Here is a 17,732-nt window from a genome sequence, read left to right on the forward strand (position 1 = left end):
GGATATGGGAGGCCAGAAGGCTTATAGCTATTTTTGCAATTAGAAGGATCAGTGCCCACCCAAATGACATCACTTTAATTATTTACTAGAATGGAGGTCTGATGGGACCAGGGGATTCTAAATCTGGATGGAAAACTTGGCTCTGACTCCCTCACCCGTCCCCGTTCTGTTTCATTTCAAATTCTCTTCCACCTTCTCCTTCTGTCTCTTCTTTTCTTTTCTTGCTCTACTCAGATTTGGCCAAGGTTCTCTTTCCCACTGGACAGAGTCCAGCCAAAGGCAGCTGACCACTGAGGCTGATGGTGACATCTTTCTGGCCTGACATCTGTGTGGCGGCAGCGGGAAGTTGGTGTTCTCGGGACACTCTATCTTCTGAGAAGTGAAAATAGCAACAGCTCCCCTCCCCCCAATCTGGGGGTTCTTGGGAACAAAACTTGAACAGATGAGAAAGACGCTCTGAGTGTGCCTTGTGGGTCTCTGGAGGGTGGCCAGCCTTTGCCGTCCCCATTTGGGGGGTTGTGGGCCCAGCTCCCTCGTCTGCCCTGCCTCCTGATTTGAGGCTGGGGAAGAAAGAGAGTTCAGGGTAGATCCTGGAATCTCTTCCCTTCCAGGAACTTCCAGAGATGGGGGCTGGCACATCTCTTTCCCCCATTGCTTTGTCCATAGCATTTCCCACTTTCAGAATGCATTTATATCTGTCTGTGTTTGGGTTCTGTCTCCCTCTCTGGAATCAAGACACGCTCCTTCAGGGCAAGCATTCGCTGATCTCCAACCCCCGAGCGCTAAATGACAAGGAGGACCCCGAGCCGGAATGTGGCCGGGTGAGCTACCCCTTGGGGGGGGGGGGGGGAGACGCTGTGTTCTCCCTCCTGGGAGAAGAACTGCGGCCTGTGGGGGTGATCTGGAGGGCTTCCCCAGGGAGTGGCGGGAAACAGATGCTGCACATCAAGGAGGACCGGAGGCCAATCTAGCACTGCTGCTTGCACTGGGGAAGAACTGCTTCCAGTGCTTCTCGTAGGTGGGCAGGCTCTCTCTGAAGCAGTGCACAGGCTGCCTGTCACACTCGCAGGCCCCCAGCCCACAGGGGCAGCCAACGCCAGGACCCAGGGCATATCCACCTGCAGAAAGACAGGGACCAAAGCATCACTGGGAACTTTCAGCATACAACCAGGGATTGGGTCTGAGTTTGGGGTGAATGGTGAGTTCGATGGGAAGGGGTCAAAAGTTAAAACAGAAAGGAAAACTACACTGAACTAACATGGGAGAGCCTTGTGCTTCTTCCCAAGCTCCCGTGACCACACCTGGACACAGCACAAGTGCCGGAGCAGAGAAGCCTGGGAAAAGTTAAGAGGGGACGGGGAGCGTGGGTTGATGGAGCTGGTTTTGCTGTTTTTATTATCTGCCCACGGTCACAGCAAACCCACCCACCCACCCACCCACTGCCATTGAGCCAATCCTGAATCATGGTAACCCCAACAGCTGCATGGTACTTCATAGCAGTGATATTTCTGGAAGTGGCTCACCAGGTCACTGGGTGGTTTTGAACCTCTAACCTTTTTCGCTTTTTATGTATTCATTAAATTTAAAAATGTATTTTCACTCCCCTGTCCTCTTATTCGTTGCTGTTGATTTGTTCTTCTTTTTAAAAAAAATCATATTATTGGGGGCTCATACAACTCTTATCACAATCCATACATACACCCATTGTGTCAAGCACTTTTGTATATTTGTTGCCCTCGTCATTCTCAAACCATTTTCTTTCTACTTGAACCCTTGGTATCAGCTCCTCATTTTCCTGCTCCCTCCCCACTTCCCCTTCCCTCACAAAGCCTTGATAATTTATACATTATTATTATTTTGTCATATCTTACACTCTCCGATGTCTCCCTTCACCCACATTTCTGTTGTCTTTCCCCCAGGGAGGAGGCTATATGTAGATGCTTGTAGTGAGTTCCCCCTTTCCACCCCTTTGTTCTTGAGATGGCTACGACCCCAGTCAGACAGTGCCCTCATGACAAATGCCTGGGAAGCAGGGCTACACGTCTCCCAACAGCCCGATCTGCTCCCACCCCCCACCCCCCAACCCCCCCACCCTCACCCCAGGCAAAGAACTTCCACATTTCCCAAGTAAAATACAGTCCTTTCTGTAAAACTCTTCTTGTCATGGTCCAACCTTGTTTGTTTCTCTCTCATCTGTGGAGAGCAAAATGAACAGAGAAAACCACCCTAGAATAAACCCCAAATGTAGGCTCGGTCTCTCTAGCCTCGCCGCCCACCCCCATTTTGGCTCTTCTCCACGGCTGAGGGGGAGAACCTCTAAGCTTTTGGATGCTGGTCAAGGACACATAGTTTTTACCAAGCCGGGGACCGAGCCAAGGTAAGAACCCATCTCCTAGTTCCAGCTGCCTGCTTCAGAGCCCACCCAGACGCCTCTGGCAGCTCCAACCTAAGACGTTCAAAAGGGAACTCATGCTATTTGGATGTTCCTCCGCCCGCCCAGCCCAGCCTGTCCTTCACCCACCCTCGCATCTCCGTCAGTGGCACCGGCCTCCATTCCACCCTGCCTTTGGCTTTTCCCATCCAGCCCATCAGGCAGGCCTGACGGCTTTCTTTACAGCAACAGTTTCATGTACTGCCCGCCTGTCTTCATTGTCTCCACTACCCCAATCCCCAGCCCTGCCAACTCCCCTCTCCTGAATTAGGTTCCCTTTCCTGCCTAAAGGGCTGCGGAGATTTCCCAGGATGCAACGGAGAAATCTCAAGCCTACAAAGCAGGCTGGCGGTGGCCGCCCCCACCCCCTACCCGTTCTTGTCACACACAGAGCTTGTTCTAGCTTGCCCCGGGCTTTTGCACTTGCTGCTTTCGTCACCTACCATGCTTCTCCTGGGATTTTCAAAGCGCTGCCTCGATCCCACCCTCTAGGAATCACTGACTGACAACGATCCTCCTCCATGAAATGGTGATCACACAGAAGCATCACATCAAAGAACCGTGTCTAGTGCGTAGGATTGTCATGACATGCATGCTGTTGATGGTGGATGGGATGGCTTGGGGGTGCGAGGCACACAGCAGCTCTGGCAGCGTAGTGGGCTATGCAGTGAGCTGCTAGCCACAAAGTCAACAGTTTGAACCCACTAGCTGCTCTGCCGGAGCAAGATGAGGTTACTTACTCCTGTGAAGAATTAGTCTTGGAAACCTAAAAGGGCCATTCTACTCCGTCTCATGGGGCTGCTATGAGTTGGAATGGACTTGATGGCAGCATTGGTGGGGGGGCACAGAAAACCCAAAACTCAGTGCCATTGGGTCAATTCCAACTCGCAAGGATCCTACAGGACAGGCTAGAACTGCCCTTTTGGATTCCTGAGACTGTAACTCTTTATGGGAGTAGAAAGCCTCGTCTTTCTCCCTTGGAGCAGCTGATGGTTTCAAACTGCTGGCCTTGCAATTAGTAGCCCACCCGTAACCACTCTACCACCAGGGCTCCTTGGCACACAGAAAGTGCTCCATCAATGCTGGCTATGACGACGATGCTGCTCCGAGCTTACCAATATATGTGTAAAACAACCCTGTTCCCTAAATGCATTTCTATTTACATTTCACTCAAGGTATGTCCCATTACTGAAGAAATCACATGGGTTCAAGAAAGGCTTCACAGCAGCAAACAATTTGGCCCAGAAAGGGTTAAGTTGGACCCAGTGGCACGGCTAGAATCTGTTTGTTTCCCTTTCTCCCTCTCCAAAGTCCATAATTTCCGCGGGAAGCTGTCCTCCCACATCTCCTTGGAGACTTGATTTCTCAAGACATGTCAACACCCACCCTACGCTTCAGCCGCACCTCTCTGATCACCGAACGAGATCTGCCAGGGACGTTCACGCCTCGGGGGCTCAGTTCCCAGGGCTCCCACGGATCCTGATGCTGGCTACCTTTGCCCTCCCACACCCCCTTCTCCATCTGTGGGCACTCTTCCAGACCTGTCAAGCGGGCTCCCCACAGGCATTCATCCATAGTCCCTATAACTGTCCATCTTTCTCTCTTCGTCTGTTCCCAGAGCGGCCCCTGGGGTGCGGGGGGCACTAGGTCCTATAAGACTGGCTGGCTCTCTGCTTCAACCAGCCCTCTTCCCCTTCAGGAGGGGACTGGCCTTGACCATGGTCCATGGGCTCATTTCTGTAGTGTCATACTTAGAAGCAGCGGCAGCCCGGGGCCAAGAAATGTCAACTTTGACAGGCTTGACCCCAGTCCCACTTCTTCCAAGCATGCTGATGGAGAAAACGAGGCACATAGAAAAGGAAGTTACAATTTCAGGGCACCTCACAAAAGACACTTGTACACATGAGGCAAGGCAAGAGGGGCTGTATCCCCACTGCAGATGAGCGCAAGTCCATGGCCCGGCCTCCAGCCTTCTCTGAGCTCCCTGCCTGCACACCCTGCACACCACCATGCATCGGCACACAACACTGTCGACGGCACGTTTCCCAGCTCCTTCCCAGACCTAATCTTGACTCAAATAGGCATGTATCTCCCCAAAGCCCCTTGGATGTCTGCCCTGCACCTCGCATGTCACATGGCTCACATCCAATGTTGCCTTTCCCTTCATCTTCCCATCTTCCCACTGTGCACGGCTGATTATGCTGAAAACTGCGATGAGCCTGTGACACATCCTCTCTCACCTTTATCCACATCCAATCTGGCAGCAGGCCCGGGCAGCTCTACCACCGGAGCACACCCACCACCTGACACTTCCCTCCACCCCACTGCCACCACTTGGTCCAAGCCAGGGCCACTGCTCCCCAACTCAAAACACCAAGCTCACTGCCACCAAGTCGATTCCGACTCATAATGACCCTGTAAGACACTGTAGAACTGCCCCTGTGGGTTTCCGAGACTGTAACTCTTTTTGGGAGAGAGTTTGTCTCTCTCCTGGGGAGTGGCTTGTAGTTTTGAACTGCTGACGCTGCAGTCAGCAGCCCAATGCATAGCCACTGCACCACCAGGGCCCCTGGCACTTCTCCTGGCATGGTGGTAAAGGTTATCCTTACCATAGGTAAGCCCTCAGCCGCTAACCTAAAGGTTGGCAGTTCCTGCCCACCCAGAGACTGCAGGAGAAAGGGCTGGCGATCTGCTCCCGAGATTCCAGTGCCACAGAAACAGCTTCCCAATGGGCCTCCCCCTTTCCTCTCTTGCTTCCCTAGTTTGCACCGAAGCGGAGCTGTTTCTATAGCAGAGCGAGAGCATACCACACCCACTCCACAAGCAGCTCCTCCCCCTCCTTCTGGAGGCGCCTACCGCACATGCCCAAATGCCACCGCCCTAAAGAGGGTCTCCTGCCCTCCTGTCATTCTCTACTCCATCTCCTTGAAGCTGCATCATAGTACCTCTCTGTCCTCAGGAGCGCAGCACAGTCTGCCTCCCCTGGACTGCAAGCTCCCTGAGGCCAGGGCTTTTGTCTTTTCCATTGCTGACCTCCAAGCCCCATCTAGATGCCTGCCTATCCGCTGACTGGGGAGTTCCTGGATGGGGCAAACGATACTGGCCAAAAGCTTGGCCATATGAATTCACACAGAGGTGCCTCTGAAGAAAGGCCTGGCGATCTTTCCCAAAAGCTCCCCCAAACACTGGAGCATGGTTCTGCACTGACACCTGGGTCAACAGGAACTGGGGTGGTTTGAGTGTGGAGGTGTCAAGGAGCCTGGTCTCAGGACACAGGCCGCCAGGCTCTGGATCCAGATCTGCGGTTTATGTGCCATGTGCTCTTGGGCATGGCCACTCCCCTCTCTGAGTCAGCTCTCCCAGCTTTCCAAATGGGGCTAAAGTCAGCACCCACTCACTGCCACGGAGCCGATGCCTGCTCACAGTGAGCCTGCAGGACAGAGTAGAACTGGCCCCGTGAGTTTCCAAGACTGTAACTCTTTATGGGAGTAGAAAGCCTTGTCTTTCTTGCAAGGAGTCCCTGGTGGTTTTGAGCTGCTGACCTTTCAGTTAGCAGTTCAACGGGAAACTGCTATGCCACCAAGGCTCCCTAGCTAAAGATAGGACCCTGCATATTTCTTGAGATTTGCAGTCACTTGGCAAACATGAGTGGACTTTGCAGTTCTCATCCTGTGTCTGGCTTGGGCTAGGACCTGGGGGTTCAGTTAGGAGGCAGCAGCCCACCCTGCCCAGTCCCGGGGCACGGATCTCTGCAGACTCTGAGCATGGTGGGCCACTCCCTGCTCACTTGGGACATCCATGCTCGTGGGGGGACAGTGCACACGCCTCCCCAACCTCGGTGCATCTCCAACAGAGAGAAACCCTAGGTGAGGACATGGGGCACATTTCCGGAGTGCGCAGAGGTGGTGGTAAGGAGTGCGTTCAGTGGTGCACGTGAAAGGTTTTAGCCACTAGAGAGCCCAAGAGTTATCCTTACCACAGGCTAATGCCTCAGCCTCTAACCTAAAGGTTGGTGCTGATTGCCCATCCAGACTCTGCAGAAGAAAGGGCTGGTGATCTGCTCCCGAGCAGAGTCCAGAAAACCAAGCTCCCTGCCCTGAAGTCCATGTCGACTCAGAGCAGCCCTACAGGACAGGGTAGAGCTGCTCCTGTGGGTTCCGGAGACTCTGGAAGCAGAAAGCCTCATTTTCTCCTGCCATAAAGATTATAGCCACGAAGACCCTCGGGCATTTCTACTCAGCACCACCAGGGGTCTCTGGGAGTCAAAGCTGACTTGCACCAATCAGACCCTCACAGCCTGCTGGGAAAGCCCCCTACTCAGCAGAGGGGCCCAGGATTGGGGCTACAGCCTCCCGGGGTGCTGATCTGGTGACATTTAGGGACAGGGCAGAGCACGTTGTCCTCCTTTCCCTCCCTGGTTCACTGACTGTATCCCAGCGAGGCTGCTGTTGCTAGGTAACCTGGGACCAGGCTTGGGTGCCTGATTTCAGCACTCAAGGAGGCTGTGGAGGTGGTTAACCCTTGCAGGGGCAGCTCTTGGAATACAGGGGACCAACAGAATGGGAGGGGCAGCAATGTGATCCTGTAACCGGGCTAATGGCATTAGTCTGAGGGCATGGAAGTCCTAAGGGGGCAGGGGAAAGAGATCCCTGGACAGTCCCAGTTGGAGAATGGAAATCAGGCCAGTCCAGGGCTTCCCCACCGAGGAGAGGGAGAAGAAAACTGAGAGGGAGGACAAGAACAGTCTCAGCTTGAAGAGGGAGGGCCGGGCTATTCCAATCCATCCTGGCGGCAGCCTTAGGACATCAAGAAGGCTCTCTCCACTTGACAGATGAGGAAAGGAGGGTCCCAGGGGGGCTTGTCTAACTACCTGTGAACTCAAAACTCAGGACCACCGAGTTCATTCTGCCTCATAGCGACCCTACAGGACAGGGTAGAACTGTCTCTGTGGTTTCTGCGATGCCGGTAGCTCTTGATGGGAGCCAAAAGCCAGCTTCTGTTCTGATGGTTTCCCATTACTGTGCTGCCCAGGTAGATCCACTGCACCCTGGGTCCTGCCTCGGAGGGTGTGGGCAGGGTGGTCTCTGAGGGCGTCCACAACTCTGGAGTTTCCAGGAGACCGAGAGTGCAGAAGAGCAGGGTCTGGGCCCGCCCTGGTCCGTGACTCTGGCCCGCTGAGCAGCACTGTCCCTGGGTGGGTATGGCTGGGCACCGCATCATGCTCCCATCACTTATGGACAAGGCTCTGCACATCTGGGAAGTAGACCCGGGATGGAGATATAGCTCTCGCAGCTCCCAGCTCTCAGCTCTGGGCCTGGGTGCAGGGGCTTGGCAAGGGAGGTGTGGATGCCAGGGGATTGCCTGCACCCACTGGCTGGGTCAGTTGTGTGTGTGTGTGTGTGTGTGTGTGTGTGTGTGTGTGTGTGTGTGTAGACTCCAGCTGACTCTGGACTGGCAGAGGCTGTCGAGGCTACAGGAGCAGCTAGGTCTTCTGCTCAGGGTGGGATAGCATCAGAGAGAAGTCTAGCTGTGGACTACCCCCTGCCATCCAGCCCCTGCCTGCACGTCCTCTGCCACCTAGTATGTGCACAACCAAGGTGGGTTCCTAGTGCCACCTCCTGGGACCCTGTACTCTCCCCCCATTGCTTTGCTCCATTCTCCTGCACAGCCTGGCAACACTGGTGCCCCTCATGAGAAGAGAAGAAAGCAAAGTTGAGAGGGGTGCCCAGGTCAGTCCCCCATGCAGGCTGAAGGCTGGCCTGGGCCTCAGTCCCCAGGGACGGTGGGGAGAAAGGAGCTTCACCTAGGGAAAATTCCAGCTACCTCCCTCTGAGCACCCCTTCCCTTCGTCCTTGGTCCCCACACTACAGGGGAGCATCCGAGACAGCACCCTTAAACATTTTGTTTTCTCAACCCCTTGAAGGTAATCTTGGATCAAGACCAAAAAGAGGAGGAAGAAGTCAGGTGAAAACAGCCCAGTGAGCTGGGTTGAGCAGAGCGTCCCAGGGGTCCCTGTGCTGTGTGCCCGTCCCCTACTGACCAACAGCCAGGCTGTGGCGGGGATCCCAGTATGGGGCAGAGTGGGGTGGGAGGAGGAGTCTCTGGCTCCAGGGGGCATCATATGCAAAGAAAGTAATACATTGGGGGCAACCTCTTCCAAGCCCCTCTCTCCCACCCCTTCCCCCAGGCCCTGGCTTTGGCCTTGGAGATCCCGGGGACATACTCTACTTGTTGGGCACCAGAGGGATCCAAGCTGGGAAGCCTCCAGGAGCCCACGTGGGAAAAGGGGGGCCCTTTACCTTCAGACAATGTGAGGGAAGGCCAGTATAGAGGCCTGAGGAGCTGGTCTTCCATTGAAGGGTTCTGCGCACCTCCTGAGCCAGAACTCTGAGTTTGGGGCATCGAGGAGATGTGGGGCCTGAGCGCTGAACATCCAATAGGAGACAGTTTCTGGGGAAATTGTGGGATGGGGGCAGGTGATAGCCCTCCAGCTTGGGAGGAGACAGATGGGATAGGAAAGCTCACAACGGCTGATAAAAACACATGGTGGAGCACATCAGTGAGTCATGTACCCCATGGGACCAGGCACAGGGCCACAGGCCCTTAGGAGTAGCCAGATCACCGGCTCCGCTGGCATGCTGCTGCCCGCCTTTGCTCTTTAGAGCTGGCCTTGCCCTGAGAATCCACCGCTCCAGACAGGCTGCAGGATATCGGGGGCCCTTCCCTGTGCCCTGGACACTCAGTCTACTTGCTCACCCTTGCCCTTACCCCTTGAATGGCATCAACATAACATTCATTTTCTTCCCTCCCCCCTTCTTACTTCTGTGTCTCCGCAGCACCAATCACAGTGCCGGGCATGAAGTCGCCCTGGACAAATATTTGCTATCTGCCCCACAGAAGGATAGCCAAGCAGCTTCGTGCCATACATGACAGACAGGAGGAAGACTGTTCTGCTCGGCCGCGGTTGACAAGGGAAGGTGTTAAATGCAATGTACTCTCAAGGCAACAGATGGTTATTTGAGCATCTACTAGGTAACCAAGGAGCCTTGCTAGCTGCTAACCCAAAGGCTGGTGGTTCTAACACACCAGCGGCTCCGAGGGAGAAAGAAGGGGCTGCCTGCTCCCCCAAAGAGCTACCATCTCAGCAACCCCAGGACACTTCTCCTCTGTCCCAGGGGGTCACTGTGAACCGAATCAACTCAGTGGCAGAGGGTTTGGTTTGGGTGGCTGTGTGGTTAAGAGCCTGGTTGCTAACCGAAAGGCTGCAGAGTCCAGCCCACGCAGCAGCTCCAGGGAAAAAAGACCCGGCGAGCCCTGCCTGTAAAGACTGCAGACCAGAAGCCCGCAGGGGGCCACTCCAGTCAGAATTAGCTAGGTGGCACCCAATGACGACAATGACGACTATGTCAGGGGCTCATGCCTGATGCTTGGGGAGGGTGCTGGGGGTCCAGCTGTGGACAGGCGACCAGGGGCACGAGGCTTCCCCCAGGGACCTCCTCCCATCCCAAGGCAGACGGAAACATCTGGTTTCCTCAACGTTCTTCTGCTGAACAAGGAGGGGCCGTGAAGGACAGACCAGATCCTATGACGGCCCCCAGAGAAGGCTACTCACAGACCACCGTGCCGCTGGTGATGCGGAACTGCTAGCCGTTCCACAAGGGCTGGCGGCCGAGCTGTTTCAGCCTCTCCTAGCAGCAGTCGTGGGCCAGGCAGCACCGGGGGCCAGAGGAGAGGGTGAGGGGCTCCCTGCAGGGTGGGGGGCCCTGAGACCACAGCTGGAGACCCTCACCTGCTTTACCCAAGGGTGAGGACACGCTGAAGGTGGGAAGGGGGAATCACTGACCATACACTACTCAGAGCCCTTTCTAGGACCCGTTACTCGCTCATCGACCCCCAAAGTCGCCGCAGGACGCGCCACCATGGCAGCCATTCCATAGGGGAAGAACTGCGATCTGGAGAGGTCAGTCTCCCGGAATTCCACCACTAGAAAATGAGGCGCCCAGCACACAGATCAAAGTCTGTGTGATGCTCATTCGACAGTGTTACCAGTGTTACCGCCGTGGCGGTCTGTGGAAGTGGGCCTAGTCACTGCTCTCTCGTCACGCAGTCTGTGGGCTGGGGGCCACACAGTGGGGCATGCAAGTGGAGAAGAGAGCCAGAGATTCCCCCTCACCTCAGCAGCAGAACAGGAATACAGAGACACGGCCACCCATCTGGGGATGCAAATCAAAGAGAAAAGAAAACCGGCCTGGCTGATGCTCTGAGCAAGGCATTTCTATCCTGCCACCCCCACTGGTGGCAAGCAGGCTCTCCATCACCTTTGAATCCACGCCCCCCCCCCCAACCTTATCACTGCCAGTGACTTGACTCTGACTCCTAGTGACCCTTTAGGGCAGCTGTTCTCAACCTGTGGGTCGAGACCCCTCTGGGAGTGGAACGACCCTTTCACAGGGGTCGCCTGATTCATAACAGTAGCAAAACGACAGTGATGAAGTAGCAACGAAAATAAGTTATGTGTATGAAAGGGTCTCAGCGTTAGGAAGGTTGAGAACCACTGCTTGAAGGCGTGGTAAACTGCCCTGTGACCTTGTGGCTAGCAACCCACTATGTCACCGGCACTCTTCATCTTTGGCTAGCTGTATTATTTTTACAAAGCCTTTGGAGTTGGACCAGGAGCCCTTGCGGCGCTGTGGGTTAGGTAGTGGAGTTGATAAGCACAAAGTTTGTGGTTCAAAGCCACCAGCCCACCCAGAGAGAAAGAGGAAGTGGTCTGCTTCCATGGAGCTTTTACAGTCTCTGTGACGAAACAGAGGCATCAGGAGTCAGAATTGACTCGATGGCAATGGGTTTGGGACTTGGATGACAGGAAGGCCTGGAGGGTTGGGGACAGGGCATGACCTATGAAAGAGGTACACTCTGGGTCAAATCCTGACTTTGCCACTAAGAGGCTGCATGTCTTAGGGCAAGTTGTTCTTGGTCTTCACTGTTCCTACCTGTAAAATGGGTTCACCCCCCTCACAAAATCCTTGTGGGGATTAAAGTGCGACCTTAGGTGCCAACCCACCAATCCCTGTGCTTGGCACAAGGTGGGTACTTCATAGTGACAGCTGCCTTCCAGGACTCTGGGTCCTTCTAACCAGAACATTCCATGCCCCATGAGCCCAAGCCAGTGGATTTTCAGAGCTGTCTTAGAAACGTATTGATCCACATTAGGCTGCGTGTGGCTAGGAGTGGGACATGATGTTCTGTTTTTCAGATGAAATGATGAACTTCCTGTTTCCTACTTCCCTGTGCTCTCACCAGGGGACACCAACCTCTGGGTATCAGAGTCCACCCATCATATGGCCCATCTTTGTGAGTAGACCCCAGCAAGCAGGCTGTCCTCTGGGCCCCCACCCCAACCCCACCCAGATGGACAACATCCCCCAAATGATCCTCCCTCCCCAACTCTGGAATCGAGACTGAGCAGAAGCAAGTCCGTCCAGCTGCGCCTATAAACCTAAAAGCCAAGGCACTGAGGACTGAGGCGTGGACACCTCCAGGGTCCTGGCAGGGCTGGCCACACTATGTGCAGGACCCGGAGCAGGATGCAAATGTAAGGACTGTGTCCAAGAAGTAAAGACTTCAAGGTGGCGACAGGAGAGCAGTTAACCAAACCCGATCCTTTCTGAACACAGGTGAGTGTGCAGGTCACACGCCCAGGGGGGTTGCCCAGTCTCTGGGTTCATCCAGACCTACCCTCTGGCTCCCACTCATTGTTCCCTGCAATGTGACAGCACTGGTTTCTGCCTCTTGCCACCCTAATGCCTGCCCCTTGCTTCCAGCATGGATGGACTTCACTCCAAATCGGGTGGGGTGGCCCCGCCATTGGCACTCACCGGTCAGTGCCGTCTACAGGGGTCCCTTTGCCCCCAAGCCCGCAGTAGCACCCGTATCGGTAGTATGAGAAGAAGGCACTCTGCCCCATGATGTGTTTGACCATTCTTTGAAACTGCCAGAAGCTGCCCTGGGTGGGAGCCACCACTGCCGGTGGGGAAATAAAAAAGGACAAAGATGCAGAGAGAATGCTGCCACTTTGACGTCCCCCAGTGCCTGCACCTGGGTGCGGGGGTGCGGCTGGCATCATTGGCCTCTTTCATGGAAAAGAAAACAGGGTCAGATGGCCCCCAGATCCCAGCTGGTGTCTTGCACAACCTGGGTGCGCATACGTTTCCATGACACTGGGGACCGTGCTCTCTTGTCAAGCACAGTCTCCCCACCCCACAGAGGGGGAAGCCGCGGGCAGGGAAGAAGCCCCCTCGGGTCTGCCTACTGCAATATGAAGGGGGCCAAGGCGAAGCTGAAAGCCACATCCCTCAGCAGGGGCCCGCCATGCACCTGCCACAGCAAAAACAACACACCGGAGACGCAGGAAATGGCCCTCAATCCATTAAAGGAAAAAAAAAGGCAAACACGTGTGCACCCAGCAATTTCACATCTACAAAAGGCTTATGAAAGTAGGCAAAACAAGGCTGTCTGCTGCCGCAGCAATCTCAATTTTGTTTCTTGTGGGATCAAACACTTGGAAACCACCCACATGTCCACCAACAGAGGAATGATAACTCAATGATGTGCCGTGGAAAATAGCAGTTTAATAGCAGTATCTCTAGGCAATGGGATTGGGGAGGTAAGCCGAGGAACAAACAATGTGTATTTTGCAAGCATCTCTGTGGTCGGGTTTCCCAGCCCCCCCCACCTTTTACAGTAAAGATGTACTGCTTTCCATCTGGAATGTCTCAACTGTGTCTGCGTAAAGCCTAGGAGGGTGTACACCAAGCTCAAATGTGGTTTCGTGGGTGTGGGCGAAGGACTGACACCTGGCGAGCTTGGGAAGGGGCTTGACCTTGTGGCGATGCCTTCAGATGGACTTCTAAATTACAAGCGCGCATTCCTTTTGAAGAGCCCTGGTGGTGATGAGAGTTGGGCTGCTAACCTCTAGGTCATAAGTTCGAAACCACCAGCCACTCCCAGAGACCTATAGGAGGCTTTCTCCTCCCATAAAGCATTACAGTCTCAGAAACCAACAGGGACAATTCTGCTTTGTGCTAAAGGGCTGCTAGGAATGGGAGTTGAATATTACTTTTTGCTGAAGTCTTGGTGGCACCATGGTTAAAGCATTCAGCTCAATCTCTCCAGCCACTCCGCAGGAAAACAATGGGACCAGCTGTTTTAAGATGGAAACTCTATTGGTTCTGCAGGGTTGCTGTGAACCTGAATCACTAGTTTATTGCTTTTGCAATAAAGTGAAAACGGGCCCTTGAAGGAGAAAAGCAGAGAGTGCATTTTGGGGGAAATCCCCCAGGAGCCTCGCTGCCTTCTGAGGATGGTTTGGGAAAGCCGTGCTCATCAGGCTCTGCCGAAGGGCAAGAAGCCCTCGAGCGGGTGGGGACCCGAGGGAGTGAGGTCACTGTCTCCTGGCCTCCAGAGAGGGCTGGGCCATGCCTGGGCACTGCTCCTGGGAGCACCGTGCACGACTGCAGATGAGGTCCTACTTGCATGTGGGAACCCAGAATTTCTGCATGCATCTTCATGACCTCTGTGAGCTTGAGAATTCCCTGCAGACGAGTCCTCTCCAACCCTGTAAATTCTACCACGGACTCAAAGGCAAACCCAACTCACCGCCATCGAGTCAATTCCGACTCATGGTGACCCTATGGGGCAGGGTAGAACTGCCCCTGTGGGTTTCTCAGATTATAACTCTGTATGCAGTAGAAAGCCCAGTCTTTTTCCCTAAGGCGCTGGTTGGTGGGTTCAAACTGCTGACCTTGTGACCAGCAGCCGGTATAACACCCATAAACCAAAACTCAAACTCAATGCCATCGAGTCAATTTCCACTCACAGTGACCCTATAACATAAGCTAGAACTTCCACTGCGGGCTTCTGAGACTAACTCTTTATGGGCAGAAAGTCTCATCTCTCCCCCATGTAGCAGCTGGTGGTTTTGAACTACCAACCTTGCAGTTAACAGGTGAACGTGTAACCATGATGCCACCAGGGCTCGAATCTATTTTTGACATTCTGTCTTTAAAAGTCCAATGTTATTACCTCAGAGCTAACAGAGAGTCCCTGGGTGGTACAAATGGTTCACACAGCTGGCTGCTCACCAAAAGTTTGACAGTTCAGGTCCACCCAGACGTGCCTTGGAGGAAAGGCCTGGCAGTCCGCTCCTGAAAAACCAGCCCCTGAAAGCCCGATGGAGCACAGTTCTATGCTGACAGCATAAGCCCCTCACCACCCTGGAGAGGCATGCCACCTGGTCGCTAGCAACAGCTTATCAAAAGTCAACAGAGAAGGTCTTTCTGATGAGAATCAGTCATTCCTAAATACGATGCCTGTGAGCGTTCAATAAGGAAGATTCAAGAAGTTTCGAGGTATTTGAACTCTGGTGCTGTAGGCGAACCTTGAAAGTACCATGCACTGCCCCAAGAACCACTAACTCTGTCTCGGAAGAACAGCCAGAATGCTCTCTCGAGGTAAGGATGGAGAGCCTTGGTCTCACGTACTTTGGACATGCTGTCAGGAGAGGGCCAGTCCCTGGAGAAGGACACCATGCTTGGATAAGTGGATGTGCAGGGAAAGAGGAATGGACACAGTGGCTGCAACAATGGGCTCAAACACAGTAACAATTGTGAGACCTGGCACAGGACGGGGCAGTGTTCGTTCTGTGTGTACAGAGTCGCTGTAGATACTATGCCGTCTAACAACAACCAATTAGACAGATGGATGTGTCTATATTTTGTTCTGGCATCTACACGACTTTAAGTAAAGGCAGCTAGCCCAAGGGGGAAAGACCCTGGGTTAGGGACAAGGGTAGTGGGTAGGAATGCAGTAGCCAAACTCCCTAACAATCTTTTGGAAGTTCAATGAGACCCCAACACAGTGAGAGCCGTGTGACAGATCCAGTGGGAGCCAGCTCCGCTCCTGGTCCTGCTGTGAGTGGTTTGTAATCTCCCCTCGCTTGACCGCCCTCCTGGATGACACCCTGAGAAGGATAAGACCCCAGTGTTCTCGGCTGGCTTACTACTTACAGCAGGAGGTGAAGATGACTAACATGGTGATGACCTTCATCCCGAGGAGGAGACCAGACGGTTCTAGGTGCTGTGGCCACAACTTTGCCTGTGCTCGAAGGATTACCAGTTGAACTCCTGCTCAGGGGAGGAAATGACCACAGTGAGGCGAGGCCATGCTGGCAGAAATCCCAACCCCGGACCTTCAAAAGCCCTCAGTGCAGAGATCACCTCAAAGTGCTGATGTCCTATCTGGAACTTAGACCGAAATATAGAAATAACCAAAGTTTGATTGCATGAAGTGTGCAAATGGGATCTTTTGTTTAGCATTTTTTCCTTTGGCAACACAGGTTTTGTTTTTCGGTCTTTTGAGGCACGCCATTCCTCTGCTCCCACGTACAGTGAGCAAAGAGACTGCTGTTCAGGCAAACCCAGCTCAGAAAAGTCCAGCACCGTTTGCACTATGGTCCCACAAGGCTTTTCTTCCTTAACATCCAGGGATCTTATCCATAGACTTATTGTTGTTGTTGTTGTTGTTGGCTTTCATGAAGTCAGCCCCCAACTAAGGCAACTCTGTGCACAAGGGACTGAAAGGCTGCCTGGCCTGTGCCATCCCCAGGATCAGTAATGGACTGACCTGTTCTGATCCACAGGGTTTTCACTGACTGCTTTGGAGGAAGCAGTTTACCAGGTCTTTCTTCCTACTCTATCTCCATCGAGAAGCTCCACCGAAACCTGGTCAACATCTTCTTCTTGTTGTTCGGCCTTGTTGAGTAAGTGCTGACTCTTCAGGACCCACATCTGACAGAAGGAAACACCGCCCGGCCCTGCGGCATCCTCATCATTGTTCTTATGTCGGAGCCCATTGTTGAAGCCGCTGTGTCCGTCCAGCTCGTCAACGGTCTTCCTCTTTCACCGCATGATCATCTGCTTTTCCAAGCATGCTGTCCTTTTCCAGGGACGGGTCTCTCCAGAGGACATGTCCAAAGTACGTGAGACGAGGTGTCGCCGCCATCCTTGTCACTAAGGAACATTCTGGCTGTACTTCCTCCAAGACAGATTTGCTTGTTCTTCTGACCGTCCTCAGTACTTTTGATATTCTCCATGAGCGCCGTCACTCAAAGACGTCGGTGCTTCTGCGACCATCCTTCTTCATTGTCCAGCTCTCACGTGCGTGTGAGGTTGCTGAGTCAAGTGATACCCCACTTTTCCAATAGTTTAAAGAGGTTCCGTGCAGGTTTGCCCAATGAATGTGTTGCTTGCGTTCTTGACTGCTGCTTCCATGAGCACTGACTGTGGATCCAAGCAAGATGAAATCCTTGACATCAACCACAGCAGTGCAAACCCCACTGACGGAAGGGCCGTGACTGCGTGTGGGGTACAGCAGCCAGAGATCACCTGGCTCCTGTGTGAAAGAGGAGACTTCTGTTCCTTAACCCACGCCCCCCGCCCCCCCACCCCCCACCCCCCGCTTCACATTTACAAGCTTAACCTTTCTAAACTTAGTCTTAGTCTTGGTGCCCGCTCCTGCAAAGTGACACTGAAAATACCTACCAATCATTTGACACTCATTCAGAAGGCTGACTACCACATGCCAGGCACCATGCTGGGGAAGTGCTCACGGGAGCTAGTTAATCCTCAACGACCACACAGGGGGGAGAGCCTATTATCATTTTAGAGATCAGGAACCTACCACTCTGAGAAGCCAAGGAACTTCCTCGGGCCCAGGCTTCCCAGACTTCATGCCTAATTCACAGACTTGTTATGAGGGCCAAGGGAGGGCTGAAACACTGGAAGTAAAACCAAGTTGTGTTATTAAGCACCATGGTAGTCGGTGTGTTAGTACGGGTTAACCAGGGAAACAAATCCAGAGACACTCATATGTGTGTAACAGAGAACTTCTTATCAAAGAGTAATTGTATATTAAGAAAAGATCCCAGCCCAGTACAGATCAAGTCCATAGTCTAATATTAGCTCATACGTCTGATGCCAATCGATAAATTCCTATTCCGACTCATACAACACATGCAATTATGCCAAATGCAGAAAGATCACAGGCCAGTGGGTGGAAAGCCTTGCGGATCCAGTGGCAGTGGAAGCATCTCAGCTACAGGGCTCGGCTCCATCAGTTTAACTCCATGTGGCTTGTCAACAGGAATGTGTAGCAGAGAGAGTGTGTCTGGCAGCCAGTGAGCTATTTATCTCTGTCATGCCTCCAAATGAGGTCATTGAGCTGTGACCTGATTGACTGGCTG

The 17,732-nt window shown here is 53.5% G+C and overlaps 1 protein-coding gene across 1 annotated transcript; it reads right to left on the reverse strand.

The window, feature by feature from the left end:
• Nucleotides 1-945: 945 nt before the first annotated feature.
• PLA2G2C (phospholipase A2 group IIC) lies at nt 946-15,538 on the reverse strand. The gene is made up of 4 exons (XM_075562517.1): nt 15,499-15,538; nt 12,310-12,454; nt 10,221-10,246; nt 946-1,118 (listed from the first exon to the last, which is right to left on the reverse strand). The coding sequence occupies exons 1-4, from the start codon at nt 15,536-15,538 to the stop codon at nt 946-948; spliced, it is 384 nt and encodes a 127-aa protein (XP_075418632.1).
• Between the last annotated feature and the right edge of the window lie 2,194 nt (nt 15,539-17,732).

Source organism: Tenrec ecaudatus, chromosome 1 (genome assembly GCF_050624435.1).
Source record: "Tenrec ecaudatus isolate mTenEca1 chromosome 1, mTenEca1.hap1, whole genome shotgun sequence".
In the NCBI taxonomy this organism is placed as follows: Eukaryota; Metazoa; Chordata; class Mammalia; order Afrosoricida; family Tenrecidae; genus Tenrec; species Tenrec ecaudatus.

Excerpts from the sequence above, each read along its gene's own strand:
- PLA2G2C (XM_075562517.1), bottom strand. The coding sequence starts at position 15,538 with ATGAAGGTCATCACCATGTTAGTCATCTTCACCTCCTGCT. Across the intron at positions 12,455-15,498 it reads AGTCATCTTCACCTCCTGCT|TGGTGGCTCCCACCCAGGGC; the intron begins GTAAGTAGTAAG and ends CCCCACCGGCAG. Across the intron at positions 10,247-12,309 it reads CCTGTAGACGGCACTGACCG|CGTGTCCTCACCCTTGGGTA; the intron begins GTGAGTGCCAAT and ends TCCCACCTTCAG.